This window comes from Python bivittatus, unplaced genomic scaffold (assembly GCF_059951505.1).
Source record: "Python bivittatus isolate LINGU-HERP-01145 unplaced genomic scaffold, Pbiv_v1 ctg000180_np1212, whole genome shotgun sequence".
Lineage (NCBI taxonomy): Eukaryota > Metazoa > Chordata > Lepidosauria > Squamata > Pythonidae > Python > Python bivittatus.
This window is the reverse complement of record NW_028277047.1, coordinates 658,305-680,752: the sequence shown is the minus strand read 5'-3', so window position 1 is coordinate 680,752 and position 22,448 is coordinate 658,305. Positions and strand designations below refer to the sequence as shown.

The following is a 22,448-nucleotide window of genomic DNA, read 5'->3' as shown; positions in this document are numbered from 1 at the left end:
TCACCACCCGGGTGCCAGGATGAGTAATGGGGAGGAAGGAACAAAGCCGTCATTGTGCTGCGGTGGGTTGGGGACGCAGGACCAAGGCTGGGCCCAACGGTGGCGGCAGATCCACGTTGCCCCGTCCTGCCTGGAATCAAGCCAGGCAAATCCCCGGGGGAAGCAGGGCCAGCCGCAACAAGAAAGGCGCGCTCTGAAAGGGAAGTGCCATGTTAACAAAACAAGACGGGAGCCAAGGTGATTTAGCAACCAACAGATGCTTTTAATTTGGAACCTCCAGAATGGCACGGATTTGCACGCAAACACAACCGCGGGTTTGTCCAGCGCCTCTTCTCTTCTCGTGGGAGGAAACCCTTTACGAGAAGCGGGCAGGATGTGGGTCGGCCTTTGCCACCCCTTTCTCACACCGCTGGGGTTCACAGCTGCAAACGGGGAGCGTCAGGGTCTCACCCCCAATCCCAGGCTGCTTCGGTGGTCCAACTGAGAGACAAAGTCATCCAGACCAAGCAATCAAGAATTTGAGGGCAGCCCCTGGCCAAGTCAAGTTGAACCCAGTTGAGCCTTGGATGGGAGGCCACAAGGAAATCCAGGTAGACCAGAATCCCCCCCCAAAAAAATTGGAAGGTGGCGATGGGAAACCACCTCTATCCTGCTACCCGGAAGATATCATGGACGTGGGCCTGGAGTTAGCAGGAACCAAGCTGAACTCATGCTATTTTTTATTGATTATAACCTTCTTATGGCCCTAAATGCTTGTCCTGAATGGTTCAGCTGTTAAACATGTTTTCTTCCCCTTTGCTTATCCCCATTTCCATGCAGATATTGTAGGAGGAGGCCATGTCAGTTTGCGGGGGGTCAGAATCAGGAATCTGGGAACACCTTTTCCAACTAGCCCCTTTTATTAAAAGGCATTTTATTAAGGCTCCCTCCGTGCCCTTTCGTAACATTTGAAAAGGCGCCTCCTGAATTTTGGCCACACTGGGGAGGGGCATTAGGAGACTTTCACGCCTCTTTGAAGCGTCTCTGTCTCCCCAAGGCAAGTTGCGTGGTGGCAAACGGGCGGCTTGCACAATTCAACCGCTCGGGTGCAGAATCTTCCATTCCGCCAGGAAAGTTAAAAACAAAAAGCGGGGGGAGGAAACCTTTCTCAGACGAGTGGAATTTTTAAGGGTCCTTATTTACGGTTTAGAAAACAAACCAGTCTGCAGGGAACAGGTGTGGGGGTGGGTGTCAGGGGCCCGATTGCACAAGGGCAACCGAGCATGATGCCCGCCAGTGGGAGGCGAGCCGGGTTGCAACAGGCCTCCAAGTCACTCTTCGCTCACATGAGTCGCCCCGGCTCCCTGGAAAACAGCCGGGTGGTGGGGACAGCAGTTGTGAAAGACAAACATTGCGCTGACACGTAAGCTCCTTGAGAAACAAGTGGCATGTTATGAAAATGAAAAACCCCCCCTCGAATCCCGAACGGGGCTCCCTCCTCCTTTCGCCAAGCCGCAAAGAGGGCAAAGGCAGGCCCGCCATTCCTGCCAAGGTGCTGCGGGGAAAAATGAGTAACAGAAACGTGCCCGCTGACAGCAAGACGGGCAGGTGGAGGCCCCGGCGACGTGCCCACTGGCTCTTTTGAAACTTGGGGCAGCCCCTGCTCCATGCCAAGGGGTGAAGGTCAAAGGGGGCCTGGGGGACGCGTCCGCAGCCCAAGAAGATGGGGACCCCAGTGGCGTGGGAGGCTTCCCAGTGCCCGCGGTCCCCAAACGAGAACCAGATGCAACCCAAGGGGACTCTGCACGGCTCAGCAGACGTGGGCCCCATCCCATAATGAGCCTCCACGTTAGAACCATCCAGTGTAACCTGGAGAGAGGCGATCCGATCGTGCGCCATTTAGCAGGCAGGGGACCCCAAGATCCAAGTCCAAATTCTACACTGGTTAAAGCAACAAAGCGCGCTCCTGAGCATGGGCAGAGCACCGGTCCTCCACGTTACAAATGACTAACAGCAAGCCCCCCAAATTAAGGAACTGAATTAAACCAGTGCAGATTTAAAAGGGTTTATTTCATTTTCCTACACCTGAAACATGCTTTGGACACGCTTTTCCAAACGGCAGCGCGAACCCTCTTCGCCACGTTTAGGGATCTGGCCTCTCCTCCCCGCGTCCGGTGCACGGGGAGGCCCCGGCCAGGATGCCTCTGAAGGGCCTTTTTCTTGATTAGACTAAACAGGGTTACTCCCTGGCAGGTGCAAACTTGAATCACGGCCTAGTGGTTTATTCTCCCTTTGCCCGGCTTGGGGTCAAAGCGAGCGCTCGGTCCCAACAGAAGAGAAGAGGCATACGATGCCAGGAACGGGCTGGTCGCTGTCACCCTGGTCGGCAACCGATGACGAAGGGGCCTCGCGCGTCCGCCCACTTTGGCCCGGGAAGTCTCCCCGACAGCCGGCTGTTCCGCAAAGAGGCGGACCGCCCATCTACTGAACCTCAGCAGGGACAGGGTGAGGGTTGGGCAAGACGGGAGCCCTCCTCGGTGCTGGTTCCAAGGGGGTCCCAAGCGCAGGGAGGGGGCGCTTGGCAGAGGATGAGCTCTGCCCCCCAAAAGCTCCCCCTACTCTGGAGCGGCAAACACCGGGTTTGTTCTACGGCTGTTTGGGACATCCGAAAAGCACCGCTGGGGCTACTGGCTCTCCGGCCTCCAGAGCCCAGCTCTCTCCCTTGGGAGACCCCGGCCCCCATAAAGCCACGGGGGGGCGCGTGCCAAGGGAATCTCCCATCTTGGAAGCAAGACATCGCTGGGATCAGGCCCAGGCCTTTTCTAAAACATGCCAGCCTTCTGGGAGCCGTTAAGGAAGGGCCCCCCAGCCCAGCGCCTGCCGGCCATTCTCAACCAGTTCTTTAGGCAACAGCCGGTCTCCGCTCAGCCCTGCAAGCTGTTCTGAGCTTCCGAGGAAGAGGAAAAGCAGCCAGCCGAGACACACCTGGGTTCAAGTTTGACTGAGTCAGCGTTGGCTGACTGACCGAGTCACCTCCTGTGCCCAAACCACTTTTTGGAGACGAGAGAGAAAAAGCCGCTGCGTCACACCGACCCACAACACACTCAGGAGTCCTGTTTGTCCAGCACGTCCTGTTCCCTCGAGAGGAGACTTCCCTGTGTGCGAAGGCCGACTGCCCCAGAGCATGGAGGCTCTGCTTCACGGAGGGGTCGCAGGCATGCCAAGTGGGATCGGAGGCCTCCCAGCCCTTCCAATGGCTGCTGGGGGAGGGGGCTTGCAAGGAAACTCAAATTGCACTGCCAGCCCCCTCCCAAGCCCCTCCCCTGAGGATTTGGGACCGTGTCCAGCTCTTAAGCCGGGGCGGCGGGGGGGGAGAACAGCTTCTGAGTCAGCTGGGGGGAGGCCCCCCCAAGAGCTTCCTCTGAGTCACTCCCTGGACCGCTTGGGGCCCCAGCCCTTATCAGCAGGTGCATCAAAGCATCCTGGGGAGGGGCCTTGGTGGGGACCTGCCAGTGGCTCCAGAGCCAACCTGGAAGTTGTGAGCTGACTGCCCCCCCCTCCGTCGGGCCTGGCTTTTGCAGCAACCCCCCGCAGGCATCCGGGAAAGGGCGTGAACGGGGCGGGCAGGGCCCCGGCCCCACGTCTGAGAGCTCCTGAGAACCTCCAGAACGCGGCTTAGCACTGCCCTTGTGCAGACGACTCATCCCTGAGCAATGCCAGGTGCTCCGGGAAACCGGACCCGCCCACGGAGGGTGCCCTCTCCTGAACAGTCAGCAAGGAGGGAGACGGGGCTCCTGGGCCCTCGGCGTTCCTCGGTGAGGACTAGGCCCTCGTAACGAAGCGTGGAAGCCTCGGAGGCCCCCTCCTGCACCCAAGAGCCCCGCCAGCCCTGCAGGGAAACCACGTTTTGCTCAAAAGAGCTCCTCGGCGTTTCTGACCCGCCTGTCCTGGAGTTCTCGGAGCCGGCTCTGGACCTCGTGCAAATCTCTCTCGCCGTGCTGGCGGTTGTCCCGGGTGCGGACGTTCACGGTGCGGCGGGTCATCTCCTTCTGGCCGACCACTGCAAGGGAGAAGGACCCCGTCACCGCCTCGGGCAGCCTGACCACGAGCTCCCACACAGCGCGTAAAAGTACAACCCCCTGGCTCTTTTCTAAATCACTGCGACGCTTCCAGGCCTGTTCACAAAATCCTCAGGGCCAGAAACCTGATGAGCCCTCTTGTCCGTTCTTCCCCTCTTCAAATCACAAAATCCTTCCCTGCCCCAAAACCAAGAAAAAGTGATCCGAGATTTCTGGGGGCCCGGCTTTTCTCGGCTTTTTAGCTAACCTGCTCCGGTTTAAGTGTCCCCATCAGTCCTTCCTCCCTTCTGCCCCCCAGAGAAATTGGGGTGTGGGGCCAAAGGCTGTGGGCTCCTGCCACAGACGATGCGGAGGCCAAACAAAAGGCAGGGTGCCAACTCACCAAACTGGAAATTGCACTGTGCCAGCTGGGCTCTTCGGATTTTGCGGTTGAGGGTCGCTCCCGAATCGGCGTCTAGGTCTGTCCTGAATCCCGCCTGGTGGAAGAGCTGCTGGACCTGCCCCCGAAGGAGAGCCCACAATGCCAGTTAACCCCGCTGCTGCTGCGGTACTGGGGGCGGGTGGGGGGGAGGCCGTTGTGATGCCCATAGCAATGCAATCCCAAATCTAGGGGGTTCTCAGCACCAGCCAAGTTCACCTGCGGAGGGTCTGCCCGGTTGCCCCCTTGCAAGGAACCTCCCTTCCGAAGGGTCGGATCAAAGCAAACCCCTTGGCTAAAGGTGCCCCCATTTCCCTCCTTCACATCAGTTCACTCTGAGGTTTTAGTACCCGTGAGGGTCAGAAGCCGCTGGAGTGCCCCCACCTCCTTTGCTGTTTGCACTCTTCAGCGTTTCTACCCCCCATTCTCTGCCCCACAGGCTAAGCCACGGGGGAGGAAACATGGTGCTCACCTCGCTGGCGTACTCCTCTGCGTCTGGGCCGACCGGGATGACCATGATTTGGGAGGGGGACAGCCAGAAGGGCCTGGGGGAAAGCAGGACACACGGCTGGGCCTTGGCACCCCCTCCAGCAATTCCCACCCCGCCAACTCCCAAAACTCGGTGGCCCCCCAGGCCCCCACTGGCCGGCAAAAGACGCCGTGGCCCTTGCTTGTTCTCCCAACGGGAACCACGGTTGGGCCCTTGGCTTCCGATTCCCGGCTGTTTGGGAGAGATCTGGGCGGACCTCATTTTGGGGGTCGTGCTTAGAGTTACCGGCAGAAACAGGGAAAACGGAGGCGGGAGGAGGACAAGGGGAAGGGCCCTGCGGCCACTCACCACTTGCCCCCGTAGTTCTCGGCCAGGACCGCCAGCATCCGCTCCACGGAGCCCAGCACCGCCCGGTGGATCAGGACCGGCCTCTCTGGGGCCCCGCCATCTCTCCTGCAGGGAAGACAGAGGGCAGAGCTGGGCCTCCCTCGCCACCCCTTTCAAGCCCTTTGGGGGCCGAGCCAGCCCCACTGCCACGGCCTACGCGGAGCATAAAGAGGCGTGCGCCGTTGTGCACCACCTTGCCTTCCGTTAATCAGAGGGGGGCCTCTCACCCATGCAGCTTCCAGGCAGTCACCCCCCCAACCTCTGAAGCATCCCTTTGCCTTCCTAAGGACTAGGAAGTTGGAACTGCAAAACGTCTATTAATCTTTAACCAGCAGAAGCCGAGACTCGCACGCTGGACCTCCAGTGGCTTTGAACCCAGGCTTGCGCTCTCAAGGATGGCGGGGGGGGGCAGAAACCTTGTTCTGCATCAGACCCCGAGTGCTGAGACAGTACTTGATTCAAAGCGCCACGCCCTGGAATCCAGTCCAAGTTTTTCTACCGCTCAGGAGAATGTCTTTAAAAGGGCCACCTGCAGCCTTTGGAAGAGTGGCTCGGCCCCTGAAGTGCCACATTTCGGGGAACCTGGCTTCCATTGTTGGCGTGGAATTGGCATCGGGCCCAGATGGTGCCAGCCCCTCTCTTTGCCCCCTGTCTGCCAGGAAACCCGATCTCTGGATTTCCCTCCCCAGGCATTCCTGCTTGGCCGCTGTTCCTCTTCCCCTCTTGCTAGTCAGATGGGTACAGGAGTTGCTAAAGTTGGCAGCAAAGAAGGCGAAGGAAGGGAAAAAGGGAACTCCGGGTTGTGAAGAGGAGCGGGCATCTCTCTGACGGAAGTGCCGTGCCTTCTGCGTCAGCAATCCCCCCACATGAGTTACGAAGACCTTACGCGGTCACGGCTTGGTGGTCTGTTATGACAACGTGCTAAGCTGATGGTAACCACTTTTAGGGTTTTTCTTCAAAAAAAAGGAAAAGGCCTACGGATTTGACAAACAGGCAACTTCCCTTCCAAGCCCGTGTGGCTATACGTAACGCTGTTTACCCAGAGCCCTGCAGCTATCAGAATACGCAAAGCGAACTCTACTTCTTCATTTTTGCAGCGGTAGCCAAAAACATGGGAGTAAGAAAAGGTTCCAATTATTTTAATTTTGGGATGAAACTCGGGGTGGTTTGGGAAGGACCCGGGCTCGGCAGCAGCGGTGGCCTGCTTGGCCCACTGGAAAGCCTCAGCGCCAGGACAGTGCTCCAAACCGCCTGCCGATCGGTGGGGATGGTAAAAGGGAGCCCCGCTTTCTGCCCTGGGACACGGGTCTTTCCAGCCGGGAGCTTGCCAGCCAGCGAGGAGGCCCAGCTCCTTGCGAGCAACGATGCTTCGAGTGGAGCTTACCCCTTGTAGGAGAGGTCGAAGCGAAGCGGCATCTGGAAGTCCAGCTGAATGGTGCCACACTGGTGGAATCGCCCCAGGGCATCCTGGATCTGAACGTCCACCTGCGAAGCCGGAGAAACCCACCGGGGCATGATTTACCCCAACAGCTGATGTCCATCCCTGGGAAAGCTTTCTCGACCTTTGCTCTCCTACGAGAAGTAATACCTACTTAAGAGGTGCTATTTCCCCCCCCCCCCATTACAAACAAGTTGCTCCTACACTACTGCTCTCCTGGCCTGGCATTCATTTGGCGTGAAAAGCTCGCCACAGGGATCACACCGGTGCTGGGGGGCTGTAAAACGGCGATTCATGAGAACTAGAAACTTGGCCATCGGCCGCTTGCTTTTGTTCGGCTGAGCCTCTCTCGTAGCAAGGCTCTAAGCTCCTAATTATGTGGCAAGAAGTAATGGCCCTGGATATGCACTGGGGGGGCGGCATCAAGGGGCCAGCAGCCCCGAGAAGGACCGCAAGATTCCTGGCGTGGAATGGACCCATTCAGCGGAAAGGAATGCTGAGAGCGGGACCAGAGGACCGTGGCACGAATCAACGCTGTCGTTCGGCAGAGGCCACCTGGCCCTTTAACCCCTCGCTGGTCCTGCAGCCCTGTGAACTCACCGTTCAGGGATTTACGAGGCTGAGACCACTCAGCCTCACCCCTGTAGACTGTGCAGGTGGGGCCAGAGAAGGCCTGGGAGGAGCCAGGCCCAAAACATAAACAGTTGGGCGGCAATGTCCCCAGGCCGGTAATTCAAGCACGAAGCTGCTTTCCCTCAAGCCTGTCGAGCCCTGACAAAACGGATCTTGGGGCTCTGCAGTGTGAGCCAGCAGGGTGCGACAGCAGCAGAAAAGGCGAAGGTGATTTCCCATTCGTAACACCCAGAGCAGGGGGCAGAGAGCACCAGCCGCTTTTTTGGCTCCCCTTTTCCAGGCCTTCCCTCCTTCTCTGCGGTGGGGGAGCCCTCACTTTGGGTCTGGAAGCCACCCGTCAAGGTATCTCACGCCCACCAGGGGCTGGGCTACAGGACCTCTAGGAACCCTTCCGTTTTCCAATTCCAGCTGGCCCCCACTGACCTTGGGCCCATAGAAGGCGCCGTCCCCAGGGTTGAGTTCCCACGGCTGGCCGAAATCCCGGAGGCTCTTTTCCAGCAGCTGGGAGGGAAGAGAGAGGTATTATGTGGCCCCCTGGCATCTGAGGAGGCGCCAGCCGGGCTGTCGTGGGCCCTGTTATGGGTACTGCGGGGGGAGGCACCAAAGGCCAATGTATGGCGAAGAAGCCGAGAATATCCCAAATCCTTCCGAGCGAACAAGGCCCACCGACAGGGAACCAGCCCTGCTGAGCGGCTGTGCCAACCCACAGGGAGGGCGCTGCAGGAGGCAGAGAGAGAGGCCCCTCGAAGCCCACCCTCGGCACACCAGCTCTCTTCCCCGGCAGTGGACCCCTGAGCCCCTCACCCGCAACGGGAGACTCCCTGCTGGCAGGGGGGCTCTGGAGGGCGACAGGCTGCGGGGGGTGTCCTCACCTGCTCGGCCTGATCCCAGAGAGGTGGCTCCCCAAGAAAGTGCGCGGGGCGGGTGGAGAGAAAGAAGCGGAAGCTGAATCCGAAGACGCAGTAAACGGCCTGCAGGAAATCGAGGCAGCCTCTGATCTCCCCCTCCAGCTGAAGTGGGAAGAGAAGGGGAAGCGTGTGATGCTGGTGGGTGCGGCGGAAAGGGGCTTCCTGGGTGGCCCCCTTCAAAGCGGGCACCGCGTGTGCCAGACGGGCTCCAAGCCGGGGAGAGGAAGGCTCTTGGTTCAGCCACGCTGGCATCGCGACCGCGCCCCTCGCCAGCCCCCTCACCTGATCCACGGAGCAGAAGATGTGGGCATCGTCCTGCTGGAAGCGACGGACGCGCGTCAGCCCCATCAGGGCCCCCGAGGCCTCGTTGCGATGGAGCACCCCGAAGTCGGCCAAGCGCAGGGGCAGCTCCCGCCAGGATCGGGGCCGGTGGCCAAACATGAGGCTGCAAAACCAGGAACGGTCTCAGCAGCTGGAAGGAGCAGCCATTCCTTGCTGCTTTTTTGGGAAAAGCGATTTCGTTCATGAGACGCTCGTGAAGCTAAAGTCGGCTCAGAAGCAACAGGAACCAGAGGATTCGGCAGAGGTGGGTTTAGGACCAAGGCTCGCCCTCCCCGCAAAGTCTCGTTTCTTCTCTCACTCTGGGGCTGGGAAGGGATTCGGGGGGTGTCCTGCTGCAAACTCAGCTCCCGGGGGGCCGGCACGTGCCCAGAGGCCCTCCTGCTCCCCGATTCCAGAAGCCGGTGGGATTTCCACGTCCGCCCTGGGGTCTTGATTCGGACCCGGCTCTTCCGCCTCTCCGGCCCCCCAACTCACCAGTGGCCGGGGCAGTTCATGGGCTTGAGAGCAAACATCTGGTCCTCCACGCGGAAGGAAAACATGCTCTCGCTGTAGTGCTGCCAGTGCCCAGAGGTCTCCCAGAGCTTCGCGTTGAAGATGTTGGGGGTGATCACTTCAGAAAAGCCTCGCTTCAGGTACTCGCTCTGGAAAGGAAAGAAATGGGCTCGTCTGAGCAACGCCCCGCGTGTGGGCGAACGCTCTGATTTTAACGGCACTCGCAAGACACAACCCCGGCTTCCGCCTGCTGCTGGTTTATCTAAAATCCGCACCGATCCAAGACGGTATCTTTCCACATACGTGGAGTTAATCTTGCAAAAGCAAACGCCTCGGAGACGCGCTTCCCCCAGAACGTCCACGGCGAATGATTCCGATGGGGACGGGTCCCCGTGCGAGCAGCCGGCGCGAACGGTTTGCTCTACGAAAACTCTGCGGGCTGCAGCCAAATTAAATCATCCGCGAGTTGCGCCTTCCGAAACCAAGCGACGCACCGAAGGCCGCTCCCCTCCTACCACTCTCAGCCCCACCGGAAGGCCAGAAGACGCCCTTTCCGCAGAAGCGTGAGAGCGAGAGGGCCCGCCAGACCAACGACCGACTTTTCCATCCGCCGGGATGGGCGTTATTTTATTGTATCCCCCCCGCCCCCCGGCTGAAAAGTCCCACTTCTGGCCTGTTTGGTACCACTGGCTGCCCAGGAGAGTTTGGCCCGAATGGCCCCTGGCGGGAGATGGGGTTCACAGTCCACCTCCGAGAGCAGGGCCTCTGCTCTCCGTGCGGGTCGCTCGAGCCGCAGCCAGGGAAGCAGTAAGCGATGGGCACAGACACACACCCTGACACACCTTGATAAAGTCCATGAGGGTGGTGTAGATGAGGGTCCCTTTGGGGAGGAAGAAGCAACTTCCGGGACTCAACTGATGGAAGAAGAAGAGTTCCTGGTCCTGGCGAGAAATCAAAAGGACGGAGCCCCTGAGCAGCTAATCCCGAGTTCACTGCTTAGAAAGCATGCAAAGAGTAACCCCAGTTTACCAAAAAAACCCCTAAATTTCACCCCTAAGTTCAACACCAGCAGTCCCCAGGCCAGGAACGGCCATGGCCCACGGTCCTAACGGAAGCCGGGTCAGGAAGGAATGTTATTAAAAATCTCCCTCTTTGTTTAAAGATGCCACCCCAGGTTTCTAGTCCTCATGTTCCAGAGAGAGCTCAGGAAATGGGAAGGGCAGTTCTCACAGAGTTCAGCTGTGCAGGAATTGCCCCTCAACTGTCCAAGATGCACTAACGATGGCCGACCGAGCCGCAGTTCTCGGATGCTGCCAGAGCTCAGTTTCCCCTCTGCTCCTGCTCCAGCGAGCCTTGGAGAGCCCCCAGCCCCGCACTCCTGGCAGACCTCTCGGGGCACTCCTCAATGGCCAGGGAGCCCCTCTCTGCGGGGCGGGGGCTGTCTTGGGAGCACCGAGGGCACCCACCTTTCCGATGCGCCGGTGGTCCCGCTGGGCAGCCTCTTCCTGGGCCCGTTCCCATGTTGCCAACTGCTGAGGGCTCGGGAAGGAGATGCCATAAATGCGCTGCAGGGTCTCCTTGGAGGGGTCTCCCTGCCAGGAGGAGGCAGCGTTCTGCCAAGCGAGGAGAAGGAGGGTGAGTGGCACCTTCCGAGGGGGCACCTGGGGACTGTGCCCCTCTGGACAGGACTGGCTGGGCCAGGGGCCTGCCCGCTCGGCTGCTTCTGCCACACAGCAAGCCCCAGAGTTACCCACAGCAGGCACCCCAATTCCATGCTCCAGAGAGGGCGGGGAAAGACCCAGCTGCAAACGGAGGGACTACAGTCCCCATCATCCTGCATCTTTATGGGGAAAGCCACTCTGGAGGAAACCTCTCTCTGATGATGGAAGGGAGGGTTGAAGGCACTGGGCAGTTAAGTGCATTTTTACTTAATTTACTTTTTTATTAAACGTTTTAAACACTCAACTGCGGAAGCGCTCTGGACGGTTCACAATAAAACGTCTCCCACCCCATGCCTTTTTTCCTACGCTTTTAAATTAAATCCCATTTGCAACTCAGAAGGGCCCGGAGCATTTTAATGCCCTGCCCGTGCTGGAAAACCTCTCGGATACGTTCCTCTTGCAGGGGGGACAAACCTTGAGCAGTTTCAGGGCTCGGACCTCCCCGCTGTGCCGGAGGTGGGGCCCCTGGCAGAGGTCGACTAACGTCCCACACCTACGCGCAGAAAAGAGGAAGCTGGATCAGGCCATGCGGAAGCCAGGCAGACGGAGTTCCTCAATGGTTTACGCCGATAAACCCAACTTCCAGCTGTAATCCCACCACAGCCGCTGCCAAATTCACGAGAATTACAGCTGTTGTTGAAAAAGAAGCCATCCGAACGCGGCTCAGGTTTCTAGGCCTCATGAACAGATGCCCTGGCAGAATTTGCTACAACGCACGCCGGAGTGTTTCCAGATACCCAGGGCTAGGTTTAAACGGGGAGGGGACGCCGTCTGCCCACCAGCCTTCTCCAAAGCCCGTCCGCAGCCTTCTGATGACGTCCACAGAAAGGTGCGAAAGCAGCTGGGGGTAATCTTGGGCTGAAAAGAAGCCCCACTCTTTTACAGCAGAAGCTGAGCCCTGCCCGGCGCGGGCAAAAGCAACAGGCCTGTAGGTAACTCCAACAAGCGAGCCAATCCAGAGAGGGTGCTAAAGCGACTTGGGGAGATCCTCTGGAGCTGCAGATCCGGGTTTGGGCCACTGGGCACCGCACCCCCCTCCTCCCCACGTGCCACAGGTTAAGGCAGGGCCTGGCTCACCTGTACACCGTGGCGGTCGGAGACTTCACCCGCTGCTTGATGATCTCCAGCTTGAATCGGTTATGCTGGAACGGCAGCAAGAGAAATCTGTTGTAAACTGGGCTGCTGAAGGGCCCGGAAATTTGGGGAGAACATTTACCCCCCACCCTCCTTAATTTATTTTATAACTAGTTGAAAATTCAGAAACATCCTTTCCACCGCCTCAAAGGCAACGAGCCAGATGGAGCCCTGCTCATTTGCGTCGTTCCATGTTCCCCTTTCCCATCCCATGCCCAGAGCTGTGATTTTCAGGAGAGCTGCCGGTGTGTTCCTCCTCCACACCTGCTCCTTTTTCCTCGCACGATGTACCTCTGAGGGGCTGAAAACAAAGCAGCAGATACCACGCCCCACCGATATCTGCCAGTTGCTTTAGTAAATGTGGCTGAAGTAAATAACAAATCCTCTGCAATTTCAAGTGTTTGTTTACATAAAGAGGGATGACTCATTCTGGGGCTTCTCTAAAGTGTCTCCGTTGCCGGTGGGAGAACAGCTGGAAAGCGGTACGGGCCCTGCAGCGTTTAGGGAAATGGACGCTTTGGAATAAACACGGACCTTGAAATAAATCACAGCTGGACCTCGGCTGTGTCGGGGTTGTCGGAAAGCAGCGCTCTTGGGCACGTTATCTGAGACCAGCCCTGCCGGACTGGACCCCTGGGCAAGATCTCCGCCTCTAAACTACCCAGGAGACTCCCAAGGAAGCTACAGAGGTAGCATGCTGCTCTTAGACATGGAGGCTCCGCTTCAAACTCCCGCGAAAAACTTCCTAAAGTTCTCCGCAGCTGCTCCGCAGGCCTTGGGACTCCCTGCCGCTAGAGGTTAGTCTCGATCCCTCTCCGTGGCTCTTCCACAGGTAAAGACATTCCCATTCAAGCAAGCTTTTGAAACTAGGCCATTTCGGCTGCCAAAGAGGGTTCTAATTAACTGCTGTGTTATTTTTAGTTGCACCTTAATTACAGGTTTATCTTCACTTAATGGCAATTCAGGTCCTGTTTTTATGACTGCTGGTTGTCATAAGCAGCGTTTTGGATGGACGCGCCGGGGATAATTTGAAAATACAAACACATGAAACTGCAATGCAGTTCTCTGAATCAACCCACGGAACATGTTTGTTCATCTGCAGGCCATCTGTCACCCTTGGCAGCAGAGCTGTTTTTGTGACAAACAATCCTGCTAGCTCAGATCATCGGCCTCCTTAGCTCAACTTCCTGTTTCCCAAACAGCCGAACCATCCCCGCAGCAACTGGCCCTTGAGGTATACTGCTCCTGGCAACAGAGGCTCCATTGGGCCACGGTGACTAAGAGTCTCTGAGGAAGCTGCTCTTCTAGACCTCAGGTCCTTCCCACATCCTGTGGCGGCGGAGGACCGTTGTTCCCGTTTCAAAAACTGTGTCAGCCATCAGAACCTGGAGCAACCTGTTCCTCTCCCCGGGTATCTTAATTTAGGAGATTAAAATATGGGCCAGGAAATTCCAGCGCAGAAGCAGCGACCGTTGGCGATATGCCTTCAAAGGCTTAGGAAGCAGTTCTGCCAAGCTGGCCTTTGTGTCAAATAGAGAATAGCTCCAATTTGGGGGGGGGATGCCAAATTCTTGAACTCCCAAAATAGGCAGAATTCCCTTGCCTGGCAGTTAGGCCCAGCTTAAGAACCTCAGCCTTGGTGCAGAAAAACAACCAACTCAGAATCTGTCCTCCGGCCCAAAGTCCGTCTCACAAGACCTGAGGACTTGGCTGAAGGCTGTCTTTCTCCCCCTGGTGCCTCCGAGAGGGATGGACTACAACTCCCATCAGGGGACCCGGCTTGAAGGGAACCTACCTTGAACAGCTCCATCAGATCCTCTCGGGAAACTTCCAGCCGCTCAAAAGGGGCCTCGGCTGCCACGGTGGCCTTGCAGATCTCTTCCAGCGCGGGCAGGTCTTTACTGGACACCTTCCTGAGATGGGAAGATACGGGGGGGGGGGGGAATAAAACTGGGGGCCTTGGAGGAAATGGAGCCGGTAAGGGTAGCAGCCAGGAAAGAGGGGGGCAGTTTTCTGGGTACCGATACGGAATCAGCTCCTCCTCATCTTTGCTATGGTATTTGTTTGGCTTCCTCGCCGAGTCTATAACTTGGGGATCTCCAGGTGGTCTCCCATTCAAGTCTGCCCCCGCTCAGCTGTTCATGCTCAGCTAAGGCTGCCCCCTGCTGGGACAGCCCAGGATCACCAGCCAATCTAGAGGCAGGGCGAGAGCGCACCCAATTCACAGCTCAGCCTGCGAGGACACCTGGTGGGCATTACAAGCATGACAGGCTCCCCCAGTGATTTTGCCCGGTCCTCGTGCCATCGCGCAGGGGCAGAGGAGCGGTCCGAGAGCCAGCCGGCTCAGTGGTGGCACCGAGATGGCAAAGTGTCCTTTCTCCCCACATCCTGGCCACCTTCATCCTGAAGGGAGGGCTGGACCCTTGTAATGAAATGCGGATGCCCTTGAGGCCATCCAGACCAACCCCTGCTCGGGGCAGAAATGCCAGTGAAAGCCTCCCGGAGAAGAACAGACCAGCATCTCCTCAGACGCCTCCGGCAAAGCAGACCCAGCTCCTCTCGGGGTCCTTGGTGCCCCATCCAACCCTTCCACTTCCCACCTACCGTTCCTTGTCCAAGTAGACGTCATAGAAGAAGCCCTGTTCGGTGCTGGGCCCGTGGCACAGGAGGGCGCCATAGAAGCGCTCAGCAGCCTCCCCCAGGAGGTGGGCACTGGAATGCCAGAAGAGCTGGGGGAGAAATGTGGAGAGAGAGAGAGGGTTGAGCACCAGACCCCCCTGGGGGCATTGGGCAGAGTCAGCCTGCTGCGTTATTCTTGCCAAGAGAGATGGATGGATGGACGGACAGGAGAAAACTGGGTTTGGGAGCAATTCTGCCTCCTTCCGCCAGACTTTTCTTGGAACTGTCCTTCTGCACTCAGCTAGAAAAGGATGCCAATTTTCTTAGAGGGAAAAGGTGCATTTGGACAGACCAAAGCTCTGCACGCTGAGACCGAGACTGCCACCCCAGCCCGCCCCCTTTTCTCTTTCCCAAATAAACGCGCCGTTTCCTTGCGCCTCACCTCTTGCCCAGCCTGCGAATCAAAACCCACAAATTCCATGGTGGCGTCACCCTCCAGAGGACGGTCCAAGTCATACAGGCTTCCGTTCACCCGCGCTGTTACCACGGTCTTGGCCAAACTCTGGCTGGAAGACAAAGGAGAGTTTAGGAGACGTGCGGGAATTGGCCGATTCAAGAAAAGCGTTGGCCTGGAATAAATAAATGCTACTCCGTGATGAAAAGTAATATAACATCTGATGTGCACACATAGAGATACGTTTTGCGGACCCGTTTTTATTATACATTTTACTGAGATTTTTTTTTAAGCAGGATTAATGATTTTCAAACACACAGAATAAGGAAACTCCAAAACAGAAAGCAGGAGAAATACTTCCATTTCCATACTTTTTTAAGAAGTTATTTCTCAGTTGTTGATGAACAGCTCAACACGAATGCTCGTGCGCATAATTCAACTAACAGCAAAAAGCACACGGGCAACTTCCCAACCGTGTTTATAAAGAAACGAAGGCCTCTGCATTTACTGGGGCAGGTTTCCTAGTCGCTCCACTGAAGCTATAATTTGGCTGAGAGGGATGAGAGACCACCAGGAGATGGCTTATTGCCACCCCACTTCCAAGCACCGCTCACATTCACTGGGAAGCCAGTGTGATGCTGGTGAGTCCCCTATTTGTGGTCAGAAAGCGCCATCCTCCAGTTTGGCTCCTTCTGTCCGTCTCCAGAGCTCCTCCCCGCAAGAAGACTTCACTGCCCGGTGGAGGGGTCAGCCTCTGATCTCCACCGCGGCCCCAGCCGGCCTCCTCCAGGCACCCAGAAAGGCTGCAGGGAGAGGGACGTTTCGGGGTCACCTGATCTGCAGGGCCAGCCGATAAGGGGTGCTAGTCCAGGATTCGCCCTCGACGCGTCGGCCGTCCGGCAGGGAAACCAAGATCGGGCGCTTCTCCCGGCGGGCCCGCTTGGCTTGGCGCTCGTCCGCGGCGGCTTTGAGCCTCTCGTAAAAGGCGAGGCGCTCGGCGACTTCGGAGGGCAGAGCTCCCGTCTGAGGAGGGCACCGGGGAGGAGAGGAAGAGGAAGAGGAAGAGGAAGGGGAAGAGGCGCAGGCTGAAACGAGAAGCGAGCCCCCCGCCTCCCACCCACACCCCGGGAATATCCCTTACAGAGGACCGGACAGGAGGGTCTTCGGCCGAGGGGCGTTTGGGGATCGTGCTGCCCTCGCCCCAAACGCTGGAGGGCCCCCTTCTGGCAATCGGATCCGCTGCAGCCAACTGAATCACCCAATGCGTTTTGAACAGAGAGCCCCCACCCCCAAAGAACCCCACTGAAAAACTCCAAGAAGGGGGGAGGGGGGAGGCGCCTCGGGAAGCACCCTCGTCCCGGGCCGCAGGGCTGCCCGCTGCAGCGTCTGATCGCGTCGCCCGGGACGGGGCTTGTGGCAACCTGCCCCCCCCGCCGGGACCCCCGCCACGCGCTCGGGGAGACCCCAGAGCAAGACCAGGCAGGCGCGCCGCCGCCTCCTTCCAGCCTCCGAAGCCAGCGCGGGCGGCTGGAAGGCCCCGCGGGGAGCAGCGCTTGAGCGTCCAGCCAGCCCAGAGGTCAAGCCTCGCCGGTTGGACGCCTGCCTGCCTGCCGCCCCCTACAAAGAGCAGGTGGGGGGCAGCAGCGACCCGAGAGCCGCGCTGTCGCGGGGAGAGGCGCAGAAGGCCGCCCTGCCCCCACCGAAGCCATCACCCAAAAGAAGAGAAAAGCAACCGTGAAAGGCAGCAGACCGTGTACTCTCTGCGGAGGCCGCTCCTCCTCGCCCAGGTCCTCCTCCAGAGCCGAAGGAACCGCATCTCCCGGGAAACCCGCTTCAGGTCCTGCGTTCCCACGTGCAGAGGCTGCGGGTCCCGGCTGCAACCCTCTTCCCGGGGCGGGGCGGACGCGCGACGGCGAGTGGGCGTGGCCGTGCCTGTGCAAAGAGGAAGAGAACGCGGATTGGTCGCGCAGCCCGCCAATAGGCGCTCTCCCGCGACAGCCCCGGAAGGAGGGGCGCCGCTTTCCTCCCCCCTCCTGCAACAAAGACCCGGGGAAACACCGTTCCGGCCTTACTGGGAGCGGGGGCGGCCGCGCGCCCCGGCTGCCCCCCTTCCCCGCAGAAAGGCGCTTTTCGGGCAATTTACGCAGCCTCAAACGTGCTTCGGCTCGGCCATTTATCGCGAGCGCTGAAGCCTCTTCCGCTGGCAGGAACGGGGTCTTGCCAAATTGCTGGAAAAGGCTGCATTGGACCCTGCGCGCCCCTGGGCTGCTTCCCTTTTGGGGAGGGGGATGAAAGTCAGGCCTTCCACCCCCCGCCGCCCGACCCCGTAGCCAGTTTGAGCCCCGAGTCCCCACGGAGGGCGAGGCTGGCTTCTCTCCGTCCTGCTTCCTTCCTTGCTACCCTAGCAAAGCCGACACGCGCCAGAGTCGCCTACCTTCCAGGGCTGTTCTAGGGATCCCCAAGTGCCGGACAAAGGCAGCGTCCGCCCGATCTCACGCCTGCTTGGGAGCAGATCCCACTGAGCTCAACAGGGCTTTTCCCCTGCTGTAAAATTGCAGCCTCGGGACCCAGGCCTTAGACGCCAAAGCGGCTCTCTAGATCAATAAATAAGGGGAGAGAACAGAATCAGTGGGGCGAATCGCCCATCTGTTGCCCCACCGGTTCACTTCTGGTCTGTCACAAAGCATGCAGCTCCTCCAGCGGGCCACGGGGACAGATACAGCTAGAAACCATCAGAACAGCATCTACCTTTCCTTATTCACCGCAAACCAGTAAGCACAAACGGCAGAAGAGGAACGGATACGAAAAATAATAAAAGCAATCATCAGATGCCTGTAGTACGGGGGTGGGGGACCAGTTGGCAAACTGGAAGAAAGCAGAAGAAACCACACGGAGGGAACCTGCACAAGCAGGCCCAGGAGCGATGGCCTTTACACGGATCAGAGGGCCTGCTGACAATATGAGACCGTTTGCACAATCCAAGGAGACAGCGAAGAGGAAAAAGGCGACCCGAGGCAAACACGGTCACTTCCTTAAGCAGATGCGCAGGCTGGCAGGAGCCCCTTTCAGATTTCCCCACTTGCCCAGCATCACACCTCAGGTGCGCCAGGGATTAACTGGTGTGAGCCCTGGTTCCAAGCAGGCCATCCCAAAGGTTTGCTGAATAAGCCACAACTGACTCGGTCCGAGTCGCATTCTATCTACGCAAAATCAAACCGATCAGACTATGGCCCCGGGTGTTGCATGTACATAGCCTGGAGTGGCAGCCGCCACAAAAACTCTGCACACCAAGTCACAGCCAAGCAACTCCCACAAACGATGGCGCCTCCATCACAAATCCCAATGGAGCATCTCAAGGCATTTCTGCCCCCCTCCCCCATTTCCCGGCAACATAGACAAAAGGAAACCGCTCAGTGACTTCCCCCCACAACTCCCAGTAACAGTCCCTGCGTTGGACTCCATTTGTAACTAAATCTCTAAGTAGAAGCCATTTGCTTTTTCTCATCAACAAGCCCCAAAATCTGCAGAGAGGAGATAAGGCCGTCAGAGCTCAAGGCCTCTGGCACTCATTCACTAACTTCAGCCTTGCTACGGGAGTGCCGAGCCACAGCCTGCTCCCTCCAAGCAAACTTAACATTGCCCTGGGATTCCTCCCACCTTCCAGACGGCTTTTTCCTTGGTTCTCCTCCAAGCCCAAAGTTCCCACCTGCATTTTTCATCACTCTTGCTGTTTCTAAAGCAGATCCCCCGCAAGACCATAGAAAATACTCCCAAACTGGGTTCAAAATTGCAACTTTAATGGCCTTCAGCAACTCCCCCCCCCCATTTCCTCCTTCATTACATTCTCTGGCTTCACATAATAGGTTCCACCTTAAGCTAATGTGAACACAGGCTGTGTTCCTACATTAAGCCAGAAAAACATCCAACTCCTTAAAACTAACCCAGGTTAGCATTAAGGCTAACTGGCCTGGTTATGTCTACGTGCAATGGCTATTTTAAAATTGCTGGTAGGTTAAATTCAGGACAGTCGGCAGCAGCTAATGGCACCAACTGGGAGACCCATTTGCTTCGCTCACCGGACATTTTGCACATTATAGCTTGGGAGCAATTCTCTGGAAGCGGCAGAATTATTTTGGGCTCCCCCAGGGAATCTCTCTTTGGCCAATCAAGATGGAGGCAGCCCCAGCAATACAGCTTAACAAAGCCTAAAAACAGGGGGCTCGAACTTAAATGTGCTCAGCCAGTTTACAAGTCAGATGGCATCTTCAATACTGGCCCATTGCCTCTGGCCAGCTTTCTACAGCCTGTCCTCAGGGAAGCTGACGGCAGGGCCAAAACACATTTAAGAGTCCTCAGTCTCCTGGCTTTGCGCATGCGGGAATGGAAAACGGGGGCCAAGAAACAGAGCTCAGCCCCCCAAGAGCTTATCCTGTACCCCGGTTATGTATTACCCATAGCTCCAATCCTGGGACCCATTTTTCATGCTTAGCCATCCTGTCCAAGTCCTCACCCCAAATTAAATGCCTTCAATGGCCCTTTCACCACTGTGGGCCACTGGTGCTGCCGTCCAACGCTGTGTTAGGAAGGTGATTCTGTCCTACAGCCTGGAGCCACCAGGCATTTTGAGGGTGTCACCAGTGGCCGCCCCCTGCCCCCCAAGGCAAAACAGGCCAAATCCTGCAGCCTTTCCATGAGATTCACAAAAGCAGGCCCCATGCTTTTGGAACCCAGATGAAGCAGGGAAGAGGGAACACCCTTGGCTGCAGAAAAGCATTTCGCCCAGCTGCGGCTCAAGGAAATGTGGTGGAGACAGCTCCGCTTCTTTGCCTGTCCTCAAATGTTCTCCAATAAGAGTATTTTTTGCAATGGCTCAACTTGACCTACAATGCTTTGACTACCATGAGCAGGACCAGGATTGAATGGGCGGGTTTCATCTCTCGCTCAACGGGTACGCTGGCTGTCCATATTTGAACACCCTGAATGGGGGAGCTTGGGAAAGAATCCAGCGCTCCCATCCTCCTAAAAGGAATTCCCCCCAAACCATCCAAGCACAGGGCTGCACGTTTGCATGGGGAAAGGTCCAAGCAAACAGTTTGGATGGGATCTGCAGAGTCACAGAACATGATTCCTGACACAAAAGGACTGGTGGAAGATTACAACAAACGACTATCTTGAGGGTGTCTTTGGCCTGGAACTGGAAACATGGAGCTGTTGTGTTGTAAATCCAGATTCAAGTAAATAATGATTCAAGTTCTTGCTCCAGCCCCAACTATTTTAAATAAAATGCCTATTTTTCTGTCTGAAGTTTGAGTTCCCTTAAAATGACTGCACAGCTGGCACCAGACAGGCCCTCAATTAAGGCCAAAATAAACACACCAGAACAAGCCAGACGCTATGACACACAGAACTGCAATGCCACATACAACACACTTCTCACACCCACACCTTATTCATGGCACTTGGGAGCAGATGGGTGTAGTGACAGCTTGCAATCTACATTTTTCTCACTCGCTCAGTGTGTTATAACCATGTTTTTTGCTGGTCTTTCCTTTCGCTCCAAGGAAGACCCGGGCAGCGGGCCCCTTCTACCCCATAAGGTTTTGTTTGTAAAGATAAAGTGACCGCTTGTTTTTAAAAACAAACCAACAAACCAATAAATAAAAACAGCGACATAGTTGAAACAGAAAAGGCTGGGGAAGGTGAGACCGAGAGGCAAATGCGCTTGCCTGCATTTGGACATAAAGATAAATTCAGAATCCTCGGATGCCACCCGGCCTGGAAGGAAAATGGTTCAGTTATTGCAACATCAAACCACAAAGCACAGCTGCCATACGTAGGATCAATGACTGAACACCCTTATAATCAACCCCGGCAATCATGGGCGAAGGGAAGCCATTCCTTATGTCCTATAAATGGAGGCCACACCAGGTCAAGAACACTTTATTAGCATACAGTACAAAAATAAGGGAAGGAAGGCGATCCAGCCAGGACGATGCCTCGAAGACGCATCGCTTCGCTCTGAAAAGGGCACCGTTTTAAGCCTCCTTCCAAAATATAGACAAGATGCGTAATTCAGAGCAAGAGTCTAAACTTCCAGGGAAGCGTGGCTGTGGATCTTTTGGCGGCGGGCCCGGCCACGCGTCTTCCTCTGCAGCGGCTCTCCCCCCGCCCCCCCACCGCATCGCAGCCGCTTTGCGCCTCCGCGTCTGCTCGGCCGGGCGAAGGCGAGGGACGGGACGGCCCGGCTCGACTTCCGGACCGCCAAGCAAGGGAGGAAGAGTCTGCTCTTCGGCCGCGTGCTTAACCTCGCGCACCTGCCGGACACCTGTGGGAGGGCTTATGTACAATAAGAGTATCAAAACATTCAAACTAGTTATTTTATTAAATGTTTTTGTGTACAATTCAGAGACTGCTGTTTTCCACAAAGCTTCTCGAAGTCTCCCACCCCGCTCTCCCCCACACAAGAAAACACTTGAAAATAAGTCAAGCCAACACAATACCCAGCTCTTTAAACACGCAGAAAACTAAAAAGCACAGCAATGGTATTTACAGTGTTTTCCGAAGGGCAGCAAAGTCCGGGTTTGCTCTCTCTCTGAACCCCCCCGCCTTAAACCCTCTTCTCCGGGCAAAGCATCTACTCTGCAGGCAGAGCTGCTGCCCCGGGTGAGGGGGTCTCTCTGCTATGCTGACGCCCAACGCCTCCCCCCACCAAAAGGTTACCTCCAAAGAGAACTGCTTTGGCAGAGGGAAGTTTTCCCCACCTCCACAAAAGCTCCCTGAAAGCTCCTTTGTCCCCGACAGGCACAAAAGCTGCTGCCGGCCCGATCCCCTGCCTCTCCACTTTCCGGGAGACGGGAAATCCATCCTTCCCAGAGACATTGGTGGTTCTCTGTAAAAATAGGGGATTGTTTCTTTGTTTTGTCGTCCCCCCCACCCCACCCCATCAAGTGAAATACAAAAGGAACAGCAAAGCAAAGGGAAAACAAACCAGGCCAGGAAGTGCCTTCCCCCCCAAAGCAGTTTTTTGTTTGTTTTGCTACTCTACACGCATATATACACTTGCTGCCATCCGTTAACTGCGAACGTTTTAAAGTGAAAGCACAAAATCGGGGGCCAAACAAAAGAGACAAGGGGGGGGGGGAAAAGACGCACAGCTTTACCGTTAAAAGTATTTTGCCTTTTTATCAGTTATCAACTTTTCCCGTTCTGTTCCTGCCAGTCGCCCAAAGGGCCCTCTATTTTAGGTGGCAGTTTGGAGAATCGGTAGCTCTTTGGATCATTCTGTTCCCTCCAGGCCGTTTGTTAAAAGATCCACAGAACTGCCGTGAGAAAGGGAGGAGGGCAGGAGCAGCAG

General features: G+C 56.8%; 1 protein-coding gene across 1 annotated transcript; it reads right to left on the bottom strand.

Moving 5' to 3' along the window:
* Positions 1-256: 256 nt before the first annotated feature.
* Positions 257-17,668, bottom strand: LOC103063286 (threonyl-tRNA synthetase 2, mitochondrial). Its single transcript, XM_007437421.3, has 19 exons — positions 17,529-17,668; positions 16,845-17,026; positions 15,927-16,117; positions 15,083-15,206; positions 14,626-14,750; positions 13,817-13,934; positions 11,965-12,029; positions 11,302-11,380; positions 10,633-10,779; positions 10,009-10,107; positions 9,149-9,315; positions 8,615-8,777; positions 8,297-8,434; positions 7,848-7,925; positions 6,738-6,838; positions 5,315-5,419; positions 4,949-5,021; positions 4,441-4,555; positions 257-4,039 (listed from the first exon to the last, which is right to left on the bottom strand). The coding sequence occupies exons 2-19, from the start codon at positions 16,908-16,910 to the stop codon at positions 3,891-3,893; spliced, it is 2,103 nt and encodes a 700-aa protein (XP_007437483.1). The 5' UTR covers positions 16,911-17,026; positions 17,529-17,668; the 3' UTR covers positions 257-3,890.
* Positions 17,669-22,448: the final 4,780 nt, after the last annotated feature.

Coding starts and splice junctions, on each gene's coding strand:
- LOC103063286 (XM_007437421.3), bottom strand. CDS start 16,910: ATGCGGTTCCTTCGGCTCTGGAGGAGGACCTGGGCGAGGAGGAGCGGC. Junction 13,935..14,625: donor GTCTACTTGGACAAGGAACG/GTAGGTGGGAAG, acceptor TTCCCATCTCAG/GAAGGTGTCCAGTAAAGACC. Junction 12,030..13,816: donor ATCTGATGGAGCTGTTCAAG/GTAGGTTCCCTT, acceptor CTGCCGTTCCAG/CATAACCGATTCAAGCTGGA.